At 43.3% G+C, this 19,489-nt stretch overlaps 1 protein-coding gene across 1 annotated transcript in view; it reads left to right on the top strand.

Moving 5' to 3' along the window:
- Positions 1-19,489, top strand: part of pde5ab (phosphodiesterase 5A, cGMP-specific, b) — a 91,647-nt gene that overhangs the window by 41,956 nt on the left and 30,202 nt on the right. Inside the window, exons 11-12 of the mRNA XM_072376974.1 lie at positions 689-864; positions 6,180-6,230. Coding sequence (XP_072233075.1) covers positions 689-864; positions 6,180-6,230 — 227 coding nt within the window. The remainder of the gene's footprint in view (positions 1-688; positions 865-6,179; positions 6,231-19,489) is intronic.

The following is a 19,489-nucleotide window of genomic DNA, read 5'->3' on the forward strand; positions in this document are numbered from 1 at the left end:
TCCCAAATACTCTATGTAGCCTCAAACTTCCACACAAAACAGCATCCACAACAACTGATTACTCAATTTTCTTCTTCATTGTTGCCCTCTGAACGGTACTCTTCTTCTTCTTGCCTATAATGGCAGTAATATGGCTGTTAAAACAGTTTTTTTTTTTATGAGACAATGAACTTCTTCTCATAGAAAATTTTTATTGCCATGCACTGTAACTTTAACTGTAGATGATCTTACATACACAATAAGGGAAATAAAATAAAGCTAGAAAGGTATGTAGCCTCCGATTTGCTGTGTGGTATCTTTATCACATAATTCAGACAAATGCAAACAGCACAAAAAATGTAATATTTCAAGTTTCCAGGGAACAGCTAGCAGAGTGCTATTTGACTTGTGTACTTGTTTGTCACTTCCAAATGAAGAAGTAATAGAAAAACTGGAATTTTTAGACCCCATTTTGAAAGGAAATTTCTGTTTTCTGTCATACACTTAAACATTTGTAGAGGCAACTGTGATGTGTGCTCAATTTCTGAGTCAAAAGCAGAATGCAAAATTAAATGCAAAGAATCCCAGATATCATATTTTTTCCACGCTGTTGCACATTAGGTTGTCAGTATAATCTCAGATAAGATACATGATAAGTACAGCAAGCCAACCTGAAGTTGCAATGTGTGTTTTGTGTGTGTGCATGTAGGAGTATGTCAGTTGGTGAACGAAATGGATGAGGCATCCAGCAGCGTGAAGGCTTTCAACAGAAATGACGAACAGTTCCTGGAAGCATTCGCCATCTTCTGCGGCCTTGGAATTCAGAACACACAGATGTATGAAACTGTGGAGAGAGCCATGGCCAAGCAGGAAGTCACTTTGGAGGTCAGTTTTATACAGTATATAAACTATATTTATATACTATAGACTGCACAAAATTGTAACTGAGAATGCAACTTCACAGTGTTATATTAGTGCATGTATTTTTTATGTTCCAAAACCAAGTTAGTATGTGTGTAGAAGATTCTCAGTACCATTATCTTACCAAGATACTGTCTTGAACCATGACAAATGTATATTTTTGCACGATTATCTGCTAAAACATCATATAGATAGTTCAGGCCATGATACAGTATGCCTCCAACAACTTGTGTTGTGAAAATTTGATTTTGATAAATCTCACACCTAATTGCTGTCATACAGATAAAAACAACACCTGAGTCTTATTTCACCTTCACTGTCACATAGATTTGAATTTGAATGATCGGGGTGAAATAAAAGGACTTATATGTGTGTGTGTGTGTATATATATACACGAGTGTGTAAGTATATATATGAGTTTGAGTTGTTTTGGATAAAAGCATCTGCCAAATGCATTAACATATATAAACATTTATTTAAGGCATACTACCATAACAGACCCTGGTTTTATGAGTTAGGTTTCTCATATTTTTAGGAGGTATTCAGTTTTACAATAGTTTTTTAAGGTAATTTGTTTTCTTGGGAGGGTAAAAGCACAACATGAAAGAAGTCTCCTTTTTCCATATCTCAGAACTAACAACACAACCATGAAATAAATTATTTCTAAGAACATCAAAAGATTTCATCAAGAAAATAATAGAGCAAAAAATAACTAAGATCAAGCGAGATTAGTATCATGACTGTTTATCATTGCACCTACAAAACAGATCTGCCATCTGGAAGACAAATACCACACTGTACACAGGATTAGAAGGAGAAATTTCTGTGTGGCTGAGTGTTCTATATACATGCAGGGCACTTTTCTCAATAAACACATACTAATAAGCATAGCAATGTGCAGTTTAGTTTTCTTCTTCCTCTTTCTTTTTTCCGTACTGATTAGTGCTCATTTATTTAGAAACAGTAACAATTCAATTCTATTTAATTAAATTTTATGTTTAAAGCACCAAATTATAACAAATGTTGTCTCAACGCACTTCAAAGATACAATCCAATTCAAGCCAATTAGAAAAAAATTCATTGTAATACAATCCCAACCCATTCAAATCCAATTAAATAAATTCTGAGTTAGTTTAATTCATACAAAGCTAACAGTCCAGCCAGACACAAATGGAAGGCACAAACAACATGGCCAAGACAAGTTTAAAAAAAGCATAAAATAGGGCAAGCAAGGCAAGTGAAAAATGGTCCCTTGGTTTCCTTGGTGTTCCAGCACCCCCTGGGTGCCGGACAAGAACGAACTGGTGAGGTGATGGCCGACAGATGAGCATGCAACCTTTCTTGAGTGAAGTGGCGAAGCAGCTGGGACCTCTCTAGTGGATGGCCAGATAACCAGCAACAAAGGAGCAGCGACCTCTGTGGCATATGGCTGGATGTCCAGCAATGGCGAAACATGATTATTTCTGGCAGGCAGGCGAATGTCAGGCAGAACATGAGTCTGTCATGCGGGCAGCCGGATGTGAGGCAGAACATGAGTCTCTCAGGCGGGTGACCAAATGGCAGACAGAGCAGAACTCCCAAGAAAGCAGGCACCATGACTGATGGGGGTGAGACCACTTGAATCCCTTCGAGGGCGGGAGTAGGATGTGGCTGAGGGAAGCCCACTTGGGCTCCCTCGGAGACTGGAACAGAAACAGGCTGAGGTAAGCTCTTCAGGTCCCCTTCGGAGACGGGAAGGACCTTGGAGACATAGATGTGAGAAGGAGCGGTCCTGGGACTACCTCAAAACATGGAAATGAGTAGCATTCCCCACAGGGACCACCTCAGAAACATGGATACGAGGAGCGTCCCTTACTGGGACCACCTTGGAGACATGGTTGTAAAGAGCGCAGACGAAGGAGCATCTAACTGGACCATTAGACGTGGTGGCAACTCCCAGCTGCACACCAATAGAAGAGCCAGGCAGAGATGTGACTGTAGAGGCAGGCTGTGACATGACTGGAGAGCTTATCACAAAGGTGAAAGAAGTAGGGTCCACTTTAAAAATCTCTGCAAGTGCACGGTGCTCCGACCCAGGGGCGCCGATTTATCTTTCTGCTGGTGGGTGCTCACCGTGCTTACGTGACTCGTTGCTATTTTGACACGCGCTCGCCCACACACGCACACGCACACGCACACATCCTCTCTTTCACAAACACACACATTCTGCACACTGGTGATGCATACGAGAAGTTAATGTCAATGTAACCTAATGCAAAAGCCTCCGATGAAGATAAAGGAAAAACAAAAACCACAACCCAACAGTACAAATCTGTTGGTCAGATCCTACTGTCACAGAGATTGGAGATGATGAGAAGAGGACCCAAATGCAGACACAGATTAGGCAGGAGGTTGTAGGAGAACTTAACTTGATTTATTTAGTAAGAGTAACAAACAGTGCTGCCATGCCGGAACACCAGAAACCTAAACTGATAAAATGAGAAACCTAAGAAACCATGAACCCTGACAGTGACAAAGAACATGAACTAGAATTAACAGAGAAAACATGAAGTGATAATGGCGAGGATCTGACAATGACTATGAGAAACCAGAGAGCCTAAATACTGTGGGAACTGATAAGTGACTTATTGCAGCTGAGAAGATTGAATACATGTGATGAGTGGGGATAATGACCTAAACAGGGAAACTGATTAAAACTATGAATGAGACTAAGGAAGAGGAGACAAAACAGAACCAAAGAAAGACAAGAATAACTGACCCCAAAATACAGAATAACTATAAATGTAATTAGAGGACGCAGTGCATGTCTTCCCTCCTCTCAAGTGTTGCTGCTTCTGCAGCATTGTACAATGCTGTGTTGTTTAGTCAATGGTACTCAATATCAAAAGACTTCAAGAATCTGGAGACATCTCTGTTGGCAAGGGGTATGGCGGAAAATCCACAATGAAAACCTGGGGCCTTGTGTACAAAGACTTGCCTGGATATCCTACTGAAACATGGCATACCCAAAAGCCCTCCTATGCACAAAAATATCTGGATGAATGAATCTGTGCGTTCGCATGAATCCAAGCACATTTCCTTTGTACATCCCAATCAACGTGGAACTGAGCACACATGTTGGAGTACCCGACCCCCCCTGTCCACGCCCCTACTTAAATATGCAAATCATATTTAAATTAGCCCTGCACCTGACATTCCCCTCTCTGCACAATCAGAAAAAAAAAAAAGAATGAACAAGACAGGGAAAAAAGAATTTCACGGAAAGCGAATTGGAGGTACTACTCTATGAAGTGGAGGCGTGCAAAAATGTGCTCTTTGGCACGCTGCCCTCTCGCATAAACAACAACTGCAAGAATGGGTGGGAGAGTGTGTGTGAGGCTGTCAATGCCATGGGGTCAGAGAAGTGCAAACAAGTCGAGGCAGAAGTGAAAAAGAAGTGGTCCGATATTAAGATGGCTGTGAAGCGGAGAATGGCTGCCCACCACCAACGTGTGGCCAAAACTGACGGGGGGACAGGAGAAGAGGAGCCCACCCTCTTTGAACAGAGTCGCACAATTATGGGTGAATGACACTGCTCTCTCAGGGGTGGTGGGGACACGTGGGTGACTCTTTTCGCACAAGGTTATTAACATAAGTACTTTGCACACAGAGACAATCGGGCTAGATAGAAAGATCTTTAGCTCTGGTTTAACCAGCAAAAAACATTAATAACTAACTTTAACCACCGACTAGTAATGATGCTGTGAGGACGGGACACAAATTGGGGGCGCACATGCTTAATGCACGTCACGGGGAATAATATAAGGACAATTACACAAATAAAGTTACTCATCAAGAAGCCACCCATCACGCACAGTGCCAGCTTGTAGTCTGTTCCCAACAATGCTATTACTCAGAATGTATGAAGAGTGCGGTGAACCAGGCCACCTCACCACAATGTTGGTTAATTGCATTTGTGCATCACATATGATCTGTACATTGATCGAATGCAAATGTTTCCTCTTGAGATATACAAGAATACATATTCATCATGTGATGGCACTTTTATAGCAACGTGTGTGCAATCGATAGCTCCGATTACATTAGGAAAACCAGCTCTCGCTGCAAATAGCACTTCAATGTTGGCTTGTTCAACTGCATTGTATGGGAATTTGAACCTGGCTGAGATATGTGGGATAATGTGTGGGATAGTTCCAGGATAATTCCGTCCTACACGGCTGGCATGGCTCGGCTCGGCTCGGCTCAGGGTCGACTGGCACGGTTCCAATCAATTGGCCAGCTCCCTCTGGAATGCCCCAGTTGCTCGGAACCCCAGTATGGTAATCACCTGTATGGGCACAGACAGCGCATGGCTCCTCGCTGTATTGTGCTCCAACACCGCAACTCTGCGCACAGTTGCAGGAGGAATGCCTTCAAAAGCAGCTTATGAGCCAGTTGTCATCATGTGCCAGCAAATCCTCTCTGTCTCTTAACACATGCTCTCTTCAAATTGCACCATTTGCAAAGTCTTCTAATACTGCTAAAGCAACCATTGTTTTTAATGGTATGCATTGCACCACTTTGCGCATGCTTTTATATCCGCTCGTGTAATTGCAGATAGATGGGTGTGTTAATTGTTCATGTGTCTCAAATGTGTCTCATATCACTCAGTCTGAGTACTAATTGTTTTCACATTTATTTATTATAATAGTTTCCCAACATCACCTCTAAGTGTCGCCAAAGAATCAACAGCTGTATAAAAGTGCATATGCCAGCCATGAAGTTGGCATGAGGCACCACACATTTCCACGGTCATTTCACTCTTGATACATCTTATCGTTGACGTGAAAAAGAGCGTATGCCACTTTTTTGAGGCCCCAGATCTTTCAAACAAGAAGGAGCATCTTTGCTTAGTATTTTCATGTTCCCCAAAAATCATTTGGTACTTCCTCCCACAGAGAGTATTTTTTCTGGTTCAACTACGGTGGGCCTTTAGCCCACCAAGCCCTACCCTGGCGCTGCCTTTGCCAACAGACCAGACATGCAGGTTGGGTTAATTATTTTATTATTATTTATTATTATTTTATCACGTGATTACATGTGAACAGGTGGAGTGAATGTGGATGTGCATGGTCAATCATCTCAGTGTTAGATTGACAAACTAGCAATAGCAAACAGCTGATGAAAAGAATTGTGGGAAGTGCCTGTCAGAGAGCAGCTGCACAGGCAATGTATGTGTTCTCTGCAGAGACTCTAATATGCCTGCAAACATCATCTTTCTTTGCTTGTCTGTGTTCCAGGTCTTGTCGTATCATGCCTCTGCCACAGAGGAAGAAACGCAGGAACTCCAGGTAACCGTGGTAAATTAAGATTTATTAATTTAACTATACACACAAATGCTTACACAAATTAAGATTATATCATACACAGCTGTAAACACACTTACACAACACACAGTCAGAGTCCTGATGGGTCCCGAGAAGCAGTTTTCGTGAAGCAGTCATGTAATGTAATACCTCACTCCTGAATCAGCAAGAAAACTCTAGTGAGATGGGTCTATATGTGTGCTCTCAGCACTAATGCATGTTTGGACAACCACATAATGACATTTGACAATGGCTATGTGGCATTTGATGTTGATGACCAGAGAATGTACCACTGTGCATATTATCCCCATCAATCTAAAAGCTTAATCAAGACAATGGTAATTTTTCTATGGAAGTATGCTGGTATCAATTGCAAATTGTCCAAAAAAAGAAAAAGAGGAACATAAAATATCCCAAACAGAATTGAATTTTGTGAAAGATTTTATGGGAAAATGTTTAAACAGCTCAGCTATTTAAAATATACTATAAAATATGCTGCAAAATTAAATTTTTTTTTACAGAAGTCTCCAAAAGCTAGTGAACAAAACGAGATTTATTTTCTAATAGGGATGTGGACAACTAATTGATTAGTCGAGTAGTTGTAAAGGCACCCCCTATGCAGAACTGATGTTTATGGCACTGTTTGCACCTATAGCAGAAACAACAGACTGTAGCACATGTGGGCAACGGCAACAAAAGAAGCGAAGCAGGAAATATTTCATTGGACAAATGGTAAATAGACTGTAATTGTATAGCGCACTTCTAGTCTAAGTAACCACTCAAAGCGCTTCTAACACTACATGCCACATTCACCCATACTCATACAGCACGTCTTAGTCTGTGCATAACTTTGTGCTTCCTATCCATTCACACACATTCATAGATGCATCAGTAGGCAACGTGGGGTTCAGTATCTTGCCCCAGGATGCTTCGACATGTGGCCCAGGGAAGCCAGAGTGTGAACCTTCGATTGTTGGTACAACTGCTCTTCCTCCTGAGCTACAGCCGCCCATTCGACAACAAAGTCAAATGCAAATTATGGGAGATGAAGCTAGCTTCTAACAGCGCAATGAGGACACACTTATCAAACTCTCACAAAAATGTTGTGCATCAGCAACAAAAAATAACAGACAGAAAGACAATGAAAGATGACTGGTTTTGCTGTAGCTAAATGTTCCTGTGACAGCAAATGACAGGAACTACTTCGTTGATTAATGTTAGTTTAGTGATGCAGTCAAGATGATGTGACAATCAATCGACTTGGCTTGATTAATTGGCTTGATCTTGATCTGGCTTTGTCTACCTCAAAAACCACTATAAATGCCCATCCCTAATTTCTAACAACATACTATGGCATGTAACAGGTGACTGTATTTTAGAAATAATTCAGTTTCAGGTAACAATGTTTTATTAAGTCATTCATGTTTTAAAAGAATAATGTGTTTTTGATATAACTGAACAAAATGGAAAACATTTCAGGCATTTCAGTGTTTATAAATTTCATCTTGAAAGCCCAAAATTTAAAAAACTTATAAAAAATTAACTTGCAAATATTCAAGACACGTTTCAGTTGACACAATTTGAAATTGAAAATTGTGATAAACATTTTAGAAAATCCACAATACGTTTTTTTTTTAATAGAAAACAAAGACTGCAAATATTCTTAATAAATACTTTTTCAAAACAGAAATTTCAAAAGAATCCAGTCAAGAAAACATTTTTCAATGTTGTTTTTGAATTATTCAGGTCTTTCTCAAATAAGATATTTTAGAAATTAACAAGCAAAAACACATTAGAGTGAACGGTAGCGTGTCTTAGCTACCGCTGCACATCGGCTTCTTCTCCTTGAAGCTCCTTAAGGCTTCTAAATTATTTAATTTTATTATCACCTGTGGACTCTGCAGTTGTTATCTATGTGTCGAGCATTCGTTAATCTAGACTTTTTATTTCATGAGTTAGCTGACATCCGTGTCTGTGTGTGTTTGGGCGAAGAGCCTCCCCGCTGCCTTCGCAGGTGCTATGGCTTTGGCAACTATGTTGGCTAGTTATGTGTGACTTGTGCTTGCCTGGACTGTCCTGTTTTTAGTCCATCACCCAACGACAGCACTGTTCCAGTACTCAACCGCTGAACATCATAAACTACGCTCACATCTGCACCTGCAACCACCACCAGCTCTGCTCCTACACCCAGACATTTTACACCTGCCCCATCGGAAAAACATACACGTGGCTCTCGCCGTAACCCCTGGTTGGATGGATCCAACTCCATCAAGTCTTCCTGGTCTACTGCTCGGTGTCCACCGAGGAACACCAGTCGCCGTGCTGATCACAGTGTGCTGGCCCCCCTGGCTAGGTCAGCTAACACGGCTGTCAACCACACCAGGACTACTGTCAACTTCGGTCTTTTTAACATCCGCTCACTCACAAGTAAGGGGTATCTTGTACAAGATATCCTCGCTGACGGTAAGTTAGACTTTTTATATTCAACTGAAACATGGCAAAAAGATGCTACCGGGGTTTGTTTATATCGCTCAACCTCGTGATTCCGGTCGAGGGGGAGGTCTCGTGATAATCTACCGCGAGAAGTGGAGGATAGCGCCTATGAATGTTCGTGCTTGTCACTCATTTGAGGCCGCTGTATGTCAGCTCTCTGGGTCTATTCCCACTATTGTTGCCACCCTGTATCACCCCCCGGAGCCTAACAAGGATTTTATTACCGACTTTTCAGCATTCCTGATGCACCTTTCCACACTGTCACCAAACATATTACTTCTGTGGGATTTTAATTTTCATATGGACAATGCCAATAATATTCTTACCAAAGACTTCACATCCTGCTTGGACTGCTTTGGACTAAAGCAACACTTCAGTTTTACCACACATATTAATGGACATATTTTGGACTTAATCTGCTGCTCAGGTGTTATACTTCTTAGCTGCAAAGCAGATTCCCTGCCTCTTTCAGGCGTGTTTTTTTTTATCGTTCAGTGTTAATCTCTCACTCTCCGAATCTAACCCCTACCACAACTTTCTGTAAAATCAAGGACATCAACTTGGACAATCTATCTTCTTGTATCAATAACCTTCCCAGTGCTGACAGGCTTTCCACCCTGAATGAAATTCTCTCACTCTACAACAATTGCCTTCATAACCTTCTAAATAATCTTGTTCCACTCAAAACCAGATCTGTTTCATTCATTCACCTGCACATACTGCACCTTGGTTTACTCCCACTCTTAGACAGTTAAAAGCAAAAGGATGTCAACTTCAAAGACTCAACAGGAAAACTGGTCTTACTGTGCACAAAGATATGTATTCAGATCTGCACTACAAAGACTGCATTTCTACAGCCAAATCCATATGTTATTCTGGTTTAATCAAATGAAGGTAACTCTAATGCCCTTTTCGCCCTACTTGCCAATATCACCAAACCGCTGGATTCACTTCCTCCTCACCTTCCTCTGATTTTACTTTTTTTTCTTCAAAAATAGAACATATCCACCAACAGCTTATACTCACCTCTGCTTCAATTTCATCTACCCCAATTCCATTTGCCCCCACCCATTCACTTTCAGTATTCACCCTACTTTCAGTCAATGACGTCTCCAAATTCATTCAAAAATCCAAATCTTCAACCTGTCAATTAGACCCTCTTCCCACTGTCCTTGTTAAAGCCACCCTCCCCTCTCTGTCCACTCTCATCACAGACTTTATTTACTCTTTCCTTACCACTGGTGTTGTTCCTTCCGCCCTCAAAACAGCTGCTGTAACCCCAATACTCAAGAAACTTGGCTCAGACCTCAATAACCTCAATAATTTCCGTCCAATCTCAAATCTTCCATTATTTTCCAAAATTCTTGAAAAAACAGTTGCTGCTCAACTCCATATCTATCTAGCTTGCAATAATTTATATGAACAATTCCAAACTGGCTTTCATCCCCTCCATAGCACTGAAACAGCACTCCTTAAAGTCTCTAGTGACCTCCTCCTTAATGCTGACTCCGGTTCACAATCCATTCTCCTTCTGCTTGATCTGACTGCAGCTTTTGACACAATCTCACACACCATCCTTCTGGACAGACTTTCCTCTCTTGGCATCACAAATACATATCTTACCTTTAAGGCCGCACTCAGTTCATTCAGTTAAAATCATTCACTTCCCATCCAGTCCCCGTCACCTCATGTGTCCCCAAGGGCTCTGTTCTGGGGCCCCTGCTGTTCATCATTTACCCTCTTCCCTTGGTCACATTTTCCGCAAACATCATATTCACTTTTACTGCTACGCAGATGACACCCAGCTCTACCTCTCAACCAAACCCAAAGCCACACTTCCACCTTTATCCGTCACCAAATGCCTCCTTGAAATAAAATCCTGGTTCAACTCAAACTTAATTTAATCAAATTGCAATAAAACAGAACTTATTTTAATAGGCACAAAATCTACATTAAACAAACTCCATAACTTTTCTATTTTCAATGATAGGTCTTCCATCTCTCCCTCCCTTCAGGTCAAAACTCTGGGTGTCAGACAGCACCCTCTCCTTTGCCTCCCGCATAAATAACATCACTCAGTCTGCCCGTTTCCATCTTCATAATATCAGAAATTGGCTTAAGCCAATCCCAATCCCAATTCAAATCACCAGCTAAAACAAGTTCACTGTAATTCAGTCTTGACAAAAGATGCTTCAAAGTCTAACGCTTTCTTGGAGGCAGATAGAGGCCTTTCGCACCCAACAACAGTTATGCAAAGGCCCTCAGTGATTTCCACATTCAATGCCAAAAATCTAATTTTTTTTGCAGATGGATTCAGACAGAACTAGGCCAGCATTAAATTTTGATTTGATATAGATAGGAACACTGCCACCTTTCTTTGGCCTGTCAGTTCGAAAAATATTGTAACTAACCATTTTAATATATTCATCAGAAATAGATTTGGACAGCCAAGTTTCTGAAATTACAACAATATCAGCATCTGTTGATTTAGCCCAAATCCTAACCATGTCCATCTTGGTTAATAAGCTGCACACATTAAGATGAATAATTTTAAGACCAGACAAAGATTCAGAATCAGATGGTGTCTGGATACAGTGCAGCTCAGGGCTGCACATTACCAGATTAAAGTAATAATAAGAGAATCAACAATCTCTGCTTTGTATCATTACATGCTGAAACCAAGCAGGATCTCTCACAGGACAAGAGGTATTTATGCAGAGCTATAAAGCTTTGAAGTCGGGGTAAGACTCTGGGCAGGTCAGATGATAAGTTCATGTGCTGTGCCAAATAGAGTGGTGGTTGTACCGGTTGTACAGCAGTCATAGTGTAAGTGCATCTGTGAGAAATATCCAGCAGGCTGAACACATTGTCAGATGTACTCACCTGCTCCCAAATCCCACATGGATGATAAACAAAGAAGAGTCAATAGAAATAACTCTTATAACTCCACAACTTTCAACACTTAAATCTTGTGTTATACTAAGATTAAATTCAGCACAGGAAGACTTCAATCTGTGGCCCTTCCCTTTCTCAAAAAATGTCTGCCTGTAGATCCTTCAATTAATTGGAGATTTTTTTAATCTCTTCTCCCTGGACCCAGCTCCATGCACATTCCATGAAATAAACCTTAGCATGGACATGCTCAGACTAAGGCAGTGAGTGCTGGATGCTTTCTAAAAGCATCCCATGCGTGTGTGTGCATATATGCTTGCGTGAACATGCAATTGATTGTGCTTCTGTTAGTGAGTGTGTGCGCCATTTGCTAAAATGTGTATGTGCACTGTCAAAGCGGTGTAAGCATGGTATTTGATTGCGTGTACTTCTCAAATCTCTATGTGCGCCGTGTATGTTAGTATTATGTATTAAGGTGGAAACGCAACGGATTGGGGAAGAAAGAGTGAGATAGAAAAAAGCCCAAAACAAACCCAAATAAACAAATGTAACCTGCATAACCTTCTATGCTAGTGAGACTGGCAGTGAGCTATCTATTTTGCTTTGACAGTTTACTGTAAATAAATGAGCCCTGCACCTGCGATTCCCCTCTCTGCACGATCAGAAAATAAAGAATGCGTAAAACGGAAAAAAGAATAACTTAACAGAAAGTGAGATGGAGGTGCTACTTTCTGAAGTGGAGGTCCGCAAAAATGTGCTCTTTGGCACGCTGGCCTATGATATAAGCAGCAAACGTAAGAGGAGTGGGTGGGAGAGCGTGAGCGAGGCCCTCAATGCTGAAGAGTTGAACAGAGAGTCGACAAACTATGGGTGACACTGCTCTCTCAGAGGTGGTGGGTGTGGGAATGTGGGTGACTCTGATTACCCCCAAGGTAAATACCTATATTTGTGTAACTCACAACAAACGTGTTCATACAGTAATCTAGAGCAGAAGTGCGCCGGGGAAAAGGTGAGACTCATTGAGACATTTATTAACATGTGCACACAGAGACGATCAGGGGCTTGTTAGAAAGATCTTAAGCTGTTGTTTAACCAGCAAAAAAACAGCAAGTTATACTATGATGCTGTGAAGACGGGATATAAATTTTCTGCGCACATGCTCAATGCACTTCATGGGGAATAATATTAGGACAATTACACGGATAGTTACTCACCAAGAAGCCACCCATTGCGCACAGTGCCAGCTTGTAGGCTGTTCCCAACAATGCTGTTACTCAGAATGTAGGAGTCGTGCGTTGAACCAGGCCACCTCGCCACAATGTCAGTTAAGTGCATTTGCGCATCACAAATTATCTGTACATTGATGGAATGGAATTGCTTCCTGTTGATATACACAAATTCATCCTGTGATGGCGCTTTTATAGCAATGTGTGTGCAGTCGATAGCTCCGATTACATTAGGAAAACCGGCTGTCGCTGCAAATTGCGTTTTAATGTTGGCCTGTTCAGCTGTATTGTGGGAATTTGATATACCTGGCTGAGATGCGGATAATCCCGTCCCACACGGCTGGCATGGCTCGGCTCAGGGTCGAGTGGCACAGTCCCGATCGGTCGGCCAGCTCCCTTTGAAATGCCCCGGTTGCCAGGAACCCCAACGTGGTCATCACCTGTATGGGAACAGGCAGTGCATGGCTCCTCTCTGTGTTGCGCTCCAACGCCGGCCTCAGCTCTGCGCATAGCTCCAGGAGGATTGCCCTCGGGAACCTAAAGCGGCTGATGAGCCACTTGTCCTCATGTACCACCAAATCATGTCTGTCTCTAAATACACGCTCTCTCCTTATTGCACCATTTGCTATGTCTTCCAACACCGCTAAAGCAGCCATTGTTTTTAATAGTATGCATTGCACTACTTTGCGCATACTTTTATATTCACTCTAACTGTAATTGCAGACACATGGGTGTGTTAATTGTTTATCAGTGATAATTGTTCATGTGTCTCAGATGTGCACACCGCTCATTCTGAGGACAAATTATGTTTAAATTTATTAATTATAACAGTTTCCCAACATCACCTGTAAGTGTCGCCAAAGAAACAATCGCTGTAGAAAAGTGCGCACTACAGCCCTGAAATTTGCGTGAGGCACCGCACATTTCCACGGTCATTTCGCTCTTGATACATCTGATCGTTGACGTGAAAAAGTGTGTACGCCACTGCGTACATACCCTTTGTACATGAGGCCCCTGGGGTTTAGAAGAGCCAAGGTGTGGTGTCCTGGTCGCAGTACAACTGTCCATTGATGAATAATTTATCCACCGCGATGACCGCTCGGGAGCCTCCTTCCATGAACTTTCTACGGATGGGAAACAGGACCCTGCGTCTTTCCACGATTTCTTTGGGAAACTGGTCGTTGACGCTGAAGTCCGTTCCTCTCAACTCCCTGCTGCGGCCCCTCACTTTCTGTTGGTGGTGTTTTCAAACTTGGCCACAATAGGTCTTGGTTGGGCGGCATCAGGTCTCTTCCTCCCAGGTGGACTCAGTGAAAGGTGATTTTCTTCACTGCATCTCCCGGAAGTTTCATATGTGTTTGGATGAAGTTTTTTATTGTGAGTTCAGGATCCTCCTGTGCCTGCTCCGGGATTCCAGAAAACACCAGGTTGTCCCTCATACTGCGAGCCTGGAGATCAATAATTGATTCTTTCATTCTCTTGTTTTCATCAGAGATCCGTCTCATTCCTTCGGTGAGTTCCCTGATCATCTGACAGCTGCGTTTTCTGCAGCCCGCGTCTGCACCTGTTGCTGGCTGAACTCCAACGACTCCCGTAATGCCTGAAAATCTCTATGTAGAATCTCTAACAGAGACATACGGGCGTCGAAACTGGATAATTTCTTATCAGTCGATGTTAAAATGTCAGTCGAATCATTAGCAGCTGGAGACGTCGCACCGGGTGACTCTTCGTTGCAACTTCTTTTGGAGGTAGAAGCCGTTTTGCTGGTAGACGGGATGTGGTTGGTTTTCCCCATGATGATCCTATCAAAACACTTGTTGATCTACTCTGTAAGGCTTTCCAGACTTTATTCACTGTAGTCCAGTGTTTTGTTTTTGTTTTACACGAAAATATATTTACTTAAACAATAGTTATTTGGGTAATTATAGTCTTACTATATTGTTTGCTCGATTAGAGACGCGCCATTTTTTAATCTGCCGATATTTCAGCATCACACTCTCCTCCTGTCTCCACTCCGGTCCTATGAGAATCTCTTTTTTTTTTTTTTTTTTTCCTATGTGTGTTTGTGTGTAAATTTGGCTGTAATTACGAAATTTATGTGTGTGTTTTCACAATACAGCACGGCTGGCTTCCTTCACAGCCACCTGCTTCACAAACACATCTCACAAGCTACTGTTTGCCAAATTATTGTCTTAATTCAAACACTCAGAACTTCTATGTTCAACAGTTTTCCTTAAATAATTTCAGCAGCCCCCCTGCGCAGAGGAAAAATAAGGCTTACAAGGCAAGCCCACCACTTTCTCCTGTGTTCTTTAATTTGGGGAAACACCCAGAGGGCTGTCACACTGTATACCAACCAGAAAACGTCTGCCGCTTTAATGGTTAGGAAAAAGATATCCTACCTACCTGGTGCCTGCTGTCTGAGAATGCTACTACATCTTCGTCATTATCTAGACAGGGTTCATTCTGACCTTAAACAACATCCAGTTCGAGCAGTGTCAGCACACAATATGTTGTTCGAGCAGTGTCAAGGCACAATATGTGGTTTGAGCAGTGTCAAAGCCCTGCTCTCCCACACTAGCAGTGCCTACACCACGCTGAATACAATCCAGACTCTTTTCATGTGTTGTTCCACGATGGTGGAATGATCTACCAAGTGCTAGGGGCGTCCCTGTCTTCAAGAAACTCTTGAAGACCAAGCTCTTCAGAGAGCATCTCCTAGCCTAGCAGCTATCTACTGCACTTTCTCTTTCTGTACTTCCCTCAATGCCTGCACTCTGCTATCTCCACACTGTCACCCCTGTCACTTCTGACAGAGTCTAACTAGTGGTTTCCTTCTATGTAGCTTATTGGTAGCTTTAATGTTAGCTGTACTGTTATATCCTCATTTGTAGGTCGCTTTGGATAAAAGCGTCTGTTAAAAACATAAACATTCTTTGGTCTTTGAGGTATTCAAAAGCAGCTTGTTGGTCCCTGCACCAAGTTGACAGCTGCTCCAACTCACCTCGTATGCGGTCTCGCCCCCCCCCCACTGGAGATGAGCCCCACCACTGCGGTGTTATCCGCAAACTTCACTATGGTGAAGAGGACAGGGGAGCAGTCGTGTGTGTAGAGGGAGTAGAACAAAGGACACAACACACAGCCCTGGGGAGAGCCGGTACTAAGGCTGATATGTGGTAGCCCACTAACCCTCTGTCTGTGTTCAGAGAGGAAGCTATAAGTCCACATGCAGGGTGGTGTAAGGAAGCCCCAGGTCCCCCAGTTTGTCCACTAGCTTGTGAGGGAGGATGGCGTTGAAAGCATAGCTATAATCCAAAAAGAGCATCCGCACATAGTTCCCCTGCTACTCCAGGTGCGATAGTGCAGTATAGAGTGCTGTGGCTACGGCGTCCTCTGTGGCTCAGTTTGCTCTGTAAGCAAACTGGTGGGGTGGGGGCAGGGCTGCGGGGTAGGACTGCTGTGATGTGACTATGGACCAGTTGTTCAAAGCACTTCATCACCATTGGAGTGAGTGTCACTGGTCAGTAGTCATTGAGGCTATAGATCTGGGGTTTCTTGGGCAGAGGGACTATAAGTTGAGGATTTCAGGCTGGGTGGGACAGTGGACTGTACCAGGGACTGGTTAAAGATCTTTGTGAGGATTCCAGGCAGCCTGTCTGCACAGTCCTTCAGCACACATCCCGGGACACCATTAAGACCAGCTGCCTTAGTCGGATTGACAGCGTTGCCATCTTTGGTTCTGTGACCTCGAACAGGGCAAAGAAGATATTCAGCTCCTATGCCAGCACAGGGTCACCTTCAGCAGCTCCGAGGTTGGTTCTGTAGTTGGGCAGATGCTTAACTCCCTGCCACACCTGCTTGCTGTTGTTGCTACCCAGGTGGTCCTCTATTTTCCTCCTGTAGTCTACCCTGGCCTCTCTGATGCCCCTCTTCATGTTGGCTCGGACTGTGCTGTAGAGGTCTTTGTTGCCGAACCTGAGGTGAGGCTGAGGCTGAAGTGCCCTTGAGCAAAGCACCGTTCCCCCATGCTCCCCAAGTGCTCTGAATGGCTGCCCACCACTCCAGCGTATGGCATCTGTCTCTATGAGTGTGTGAACCTGTGCATGTGCATGTGTGTGTTCAACAGTTGCCAACCTGGAAGGGTTAAAAGCAGAGGAGAAATTTTGTGTATGACTGTACATGACAATAAATCTGATCTTAATTTGTGAGAAATAGGCTGGGAAGCGGTGGTTTAAGTGGCTGCCTCTGTAGCCTGGCTTGCATGCCAGCCCTGCAGCCTCACTTTTGCCTCCTTTCTCTATGCCACCTGCACCTGCTGGGATGGTAATCCATGGAGAGCTGGGACTCCTCACTAACTCCACCGGAATCTTATGAGTGCGGAGGAACTCGCTTGTTACGCATCATTCGTGACATAGCCCGATCTTAATTAGGGCTTGGCAATAATAACGATAGCTATCGAGGAATAACTTTTCCTTGATAGAGATATGAAACATGGTCGATATACTTTTCGATAGATTACATTCATCCATCTTTTGACAAACAATACGAATAGTTAATGACAGCGAGAGTTGCACCACGCTGAACCAATCACGTGGCTGGAATAGAGCCATGCCAGCAGCTAGTCGTGGCGTGTTTGTTGGTTTGTGCTACTGCAGCCTCATAAAAAAAAAACAATGAGTACTCCCTCGTGGAAGACACACCCCAAGGCATAAGGGATGACATTATTGATGACATTGTTGATAAGACGGGCCCGAAAAGTTTGGTGGTTTAGAGGTATTTTGTTTTTTTTAAATCTGATTATGTGAATTCCCCAGCTGGTACTTGTGGATTCCCTTCCTTTGGCAAAGTGGTTTGCTCTGGAACAGCTGAATGGCACTTGGTGCGTGCCATGTCTCTCTTTGGCCGAAGATGCTGGATCTGTGGTTGAGTAGTAAACTTTATCAAAAGGGAAATGGATTAAGTGGAAACAAATCGCAAAACTCTTTTCCTTTTGGGATTAAACTCAGTCTACCATTTGGAGTTTCTTTGTGAGTAAGTGTATAAAAGTAGTGAATAAAATAAAATAAACAAAGTCAGGGCGAAGTTTAAAAAAAGACAAGTCTAAGCCAAAGAGGTCAAGAAATTTACAAGAGAGCCCTTTGAATCTCTGCGGGCTTGGTTTTCACCGGTGAGGGCGGAGTTTCGTTTTTAGCTCTCAACCAGTAAGATGTCTGACTTGGTTTGGCCTCATTCCTAAATTAACTTTTATAAAAGAAAAATTAATCTCTCTTATCCCAGCATCCCAACGAACATTCAAAGAGTACATTAATACAATACTTATAACACAGACATGAAACATAAGCATAATATACAGGAAACAGTTGACAGCGTTGATATAATAAAAGACAATTAATTATAGTGAGTTTTCATCTGTACCAGTTTCGAGTAGGAGACGGTTATTACATACACATTTAATTTACTGAATGTTATTCTGTCGGTTGGACCTTTGGTTTATTGTGACACACACACAGTTCATTTGTATCAACGCTGCAGTCACAGGAATATTCACAGGAGCATTTAAATGGAGCATGATTCTAATTCAAAGGTTCAGTACCACACTTCTCCGGATTGCACTCTGGCTCCACAGCATGACAGTCGAGACTTCCATCCATCCATCATCTACCGCTTCTCCGGGGGTTGGGTCGCGGGGGCAGCAGCTTGAGCAGAGAAGCCCAGACGTCCCTGTCCCCGGCCACGTCCTCCAGCTCCTCCGGGAGGACCCCGAGGCGTTCCCAGGCCAGCAGAGAGATATAGTCTCTCTAACGTGTTCTGGGTCTTCCTGGGGTGTCCTCCCAGTGGGATGTGCCCGGAGCACCTCACCAGGGAGGCGTCCAGGAGGCATCCTAACCAGATGCCTGAGACACCTCATCTGGCTCCTCTCAATGCGGAGGAGCAGCAGTTCTACTCCGAGTCCCTACCGGATGACTGAGCTTCTCACCCTATCTCTAAAGGCGAGCCCAGACACCCTGTGGAGGAAGTCCATTTCAGCCGCTTGTATACTCGATCTTGTTCTTTCGGTTCTTTGCAGAGCCCACAACACTGCGCCGATCCGCCCGTCAATCTCCCGTTCCATTCGTCCCTCACTCGTGAACAAGACCCCCTAGATACTTGAACTCCTCCACTTGGGGAAGGATCTTATTCCCGACCCGGAGTGAGCATTCCACCCTGTTCCGGCTGAGGTCCATGGTCTCGGATTTGGAGGTGATGATTGTCATCTCAGCTGCCTCACACTCGGCTGCGAAGGTCACGGCTCGACGACACTAACAGAACCACATCATCCGCAAAAAACAGAGACCCGATTCTGAGGTCGCCAAATCGGACCCCCTCAACTCCCTGGCTGCGGCGAGAAATTCTGTCCATAAAAATTATGAACAGAATCGGTGACAAAGGGCAGCACTGACAGAGTCCAACCCTCACCGGAAACACGTCCGACTTACTGCCAGCAAGGCGGACCAAACTCTGACACTGGTAAACAGAGACCGAACAGCCCCTAACAAGGGGTCCGGCACTCCATACTCCCAGAACACCCCCCACAGGACTCCCTGAGGGACATGGTCGAACGCTTTCTCCAAGTCCACAAAACACATGTAAACT

This window comes from Leuresthes tenuis, unplaced genomic scaffold (genome assembly GCF_036924035.1).
Source record: "Leuresthes tenuis unplaced genomic scaffold, fLeuTen1.0.hap1 SCAF_22, whole genome shotgun sequence".
In the NCBI taxonomy this organism is placed as follows: Eukaryota; Metazoa; Chordata; class Actinopteri; order Atheriniformes; family Atherinopsidae; genus Leuresthes; species Leuresthes tenuis.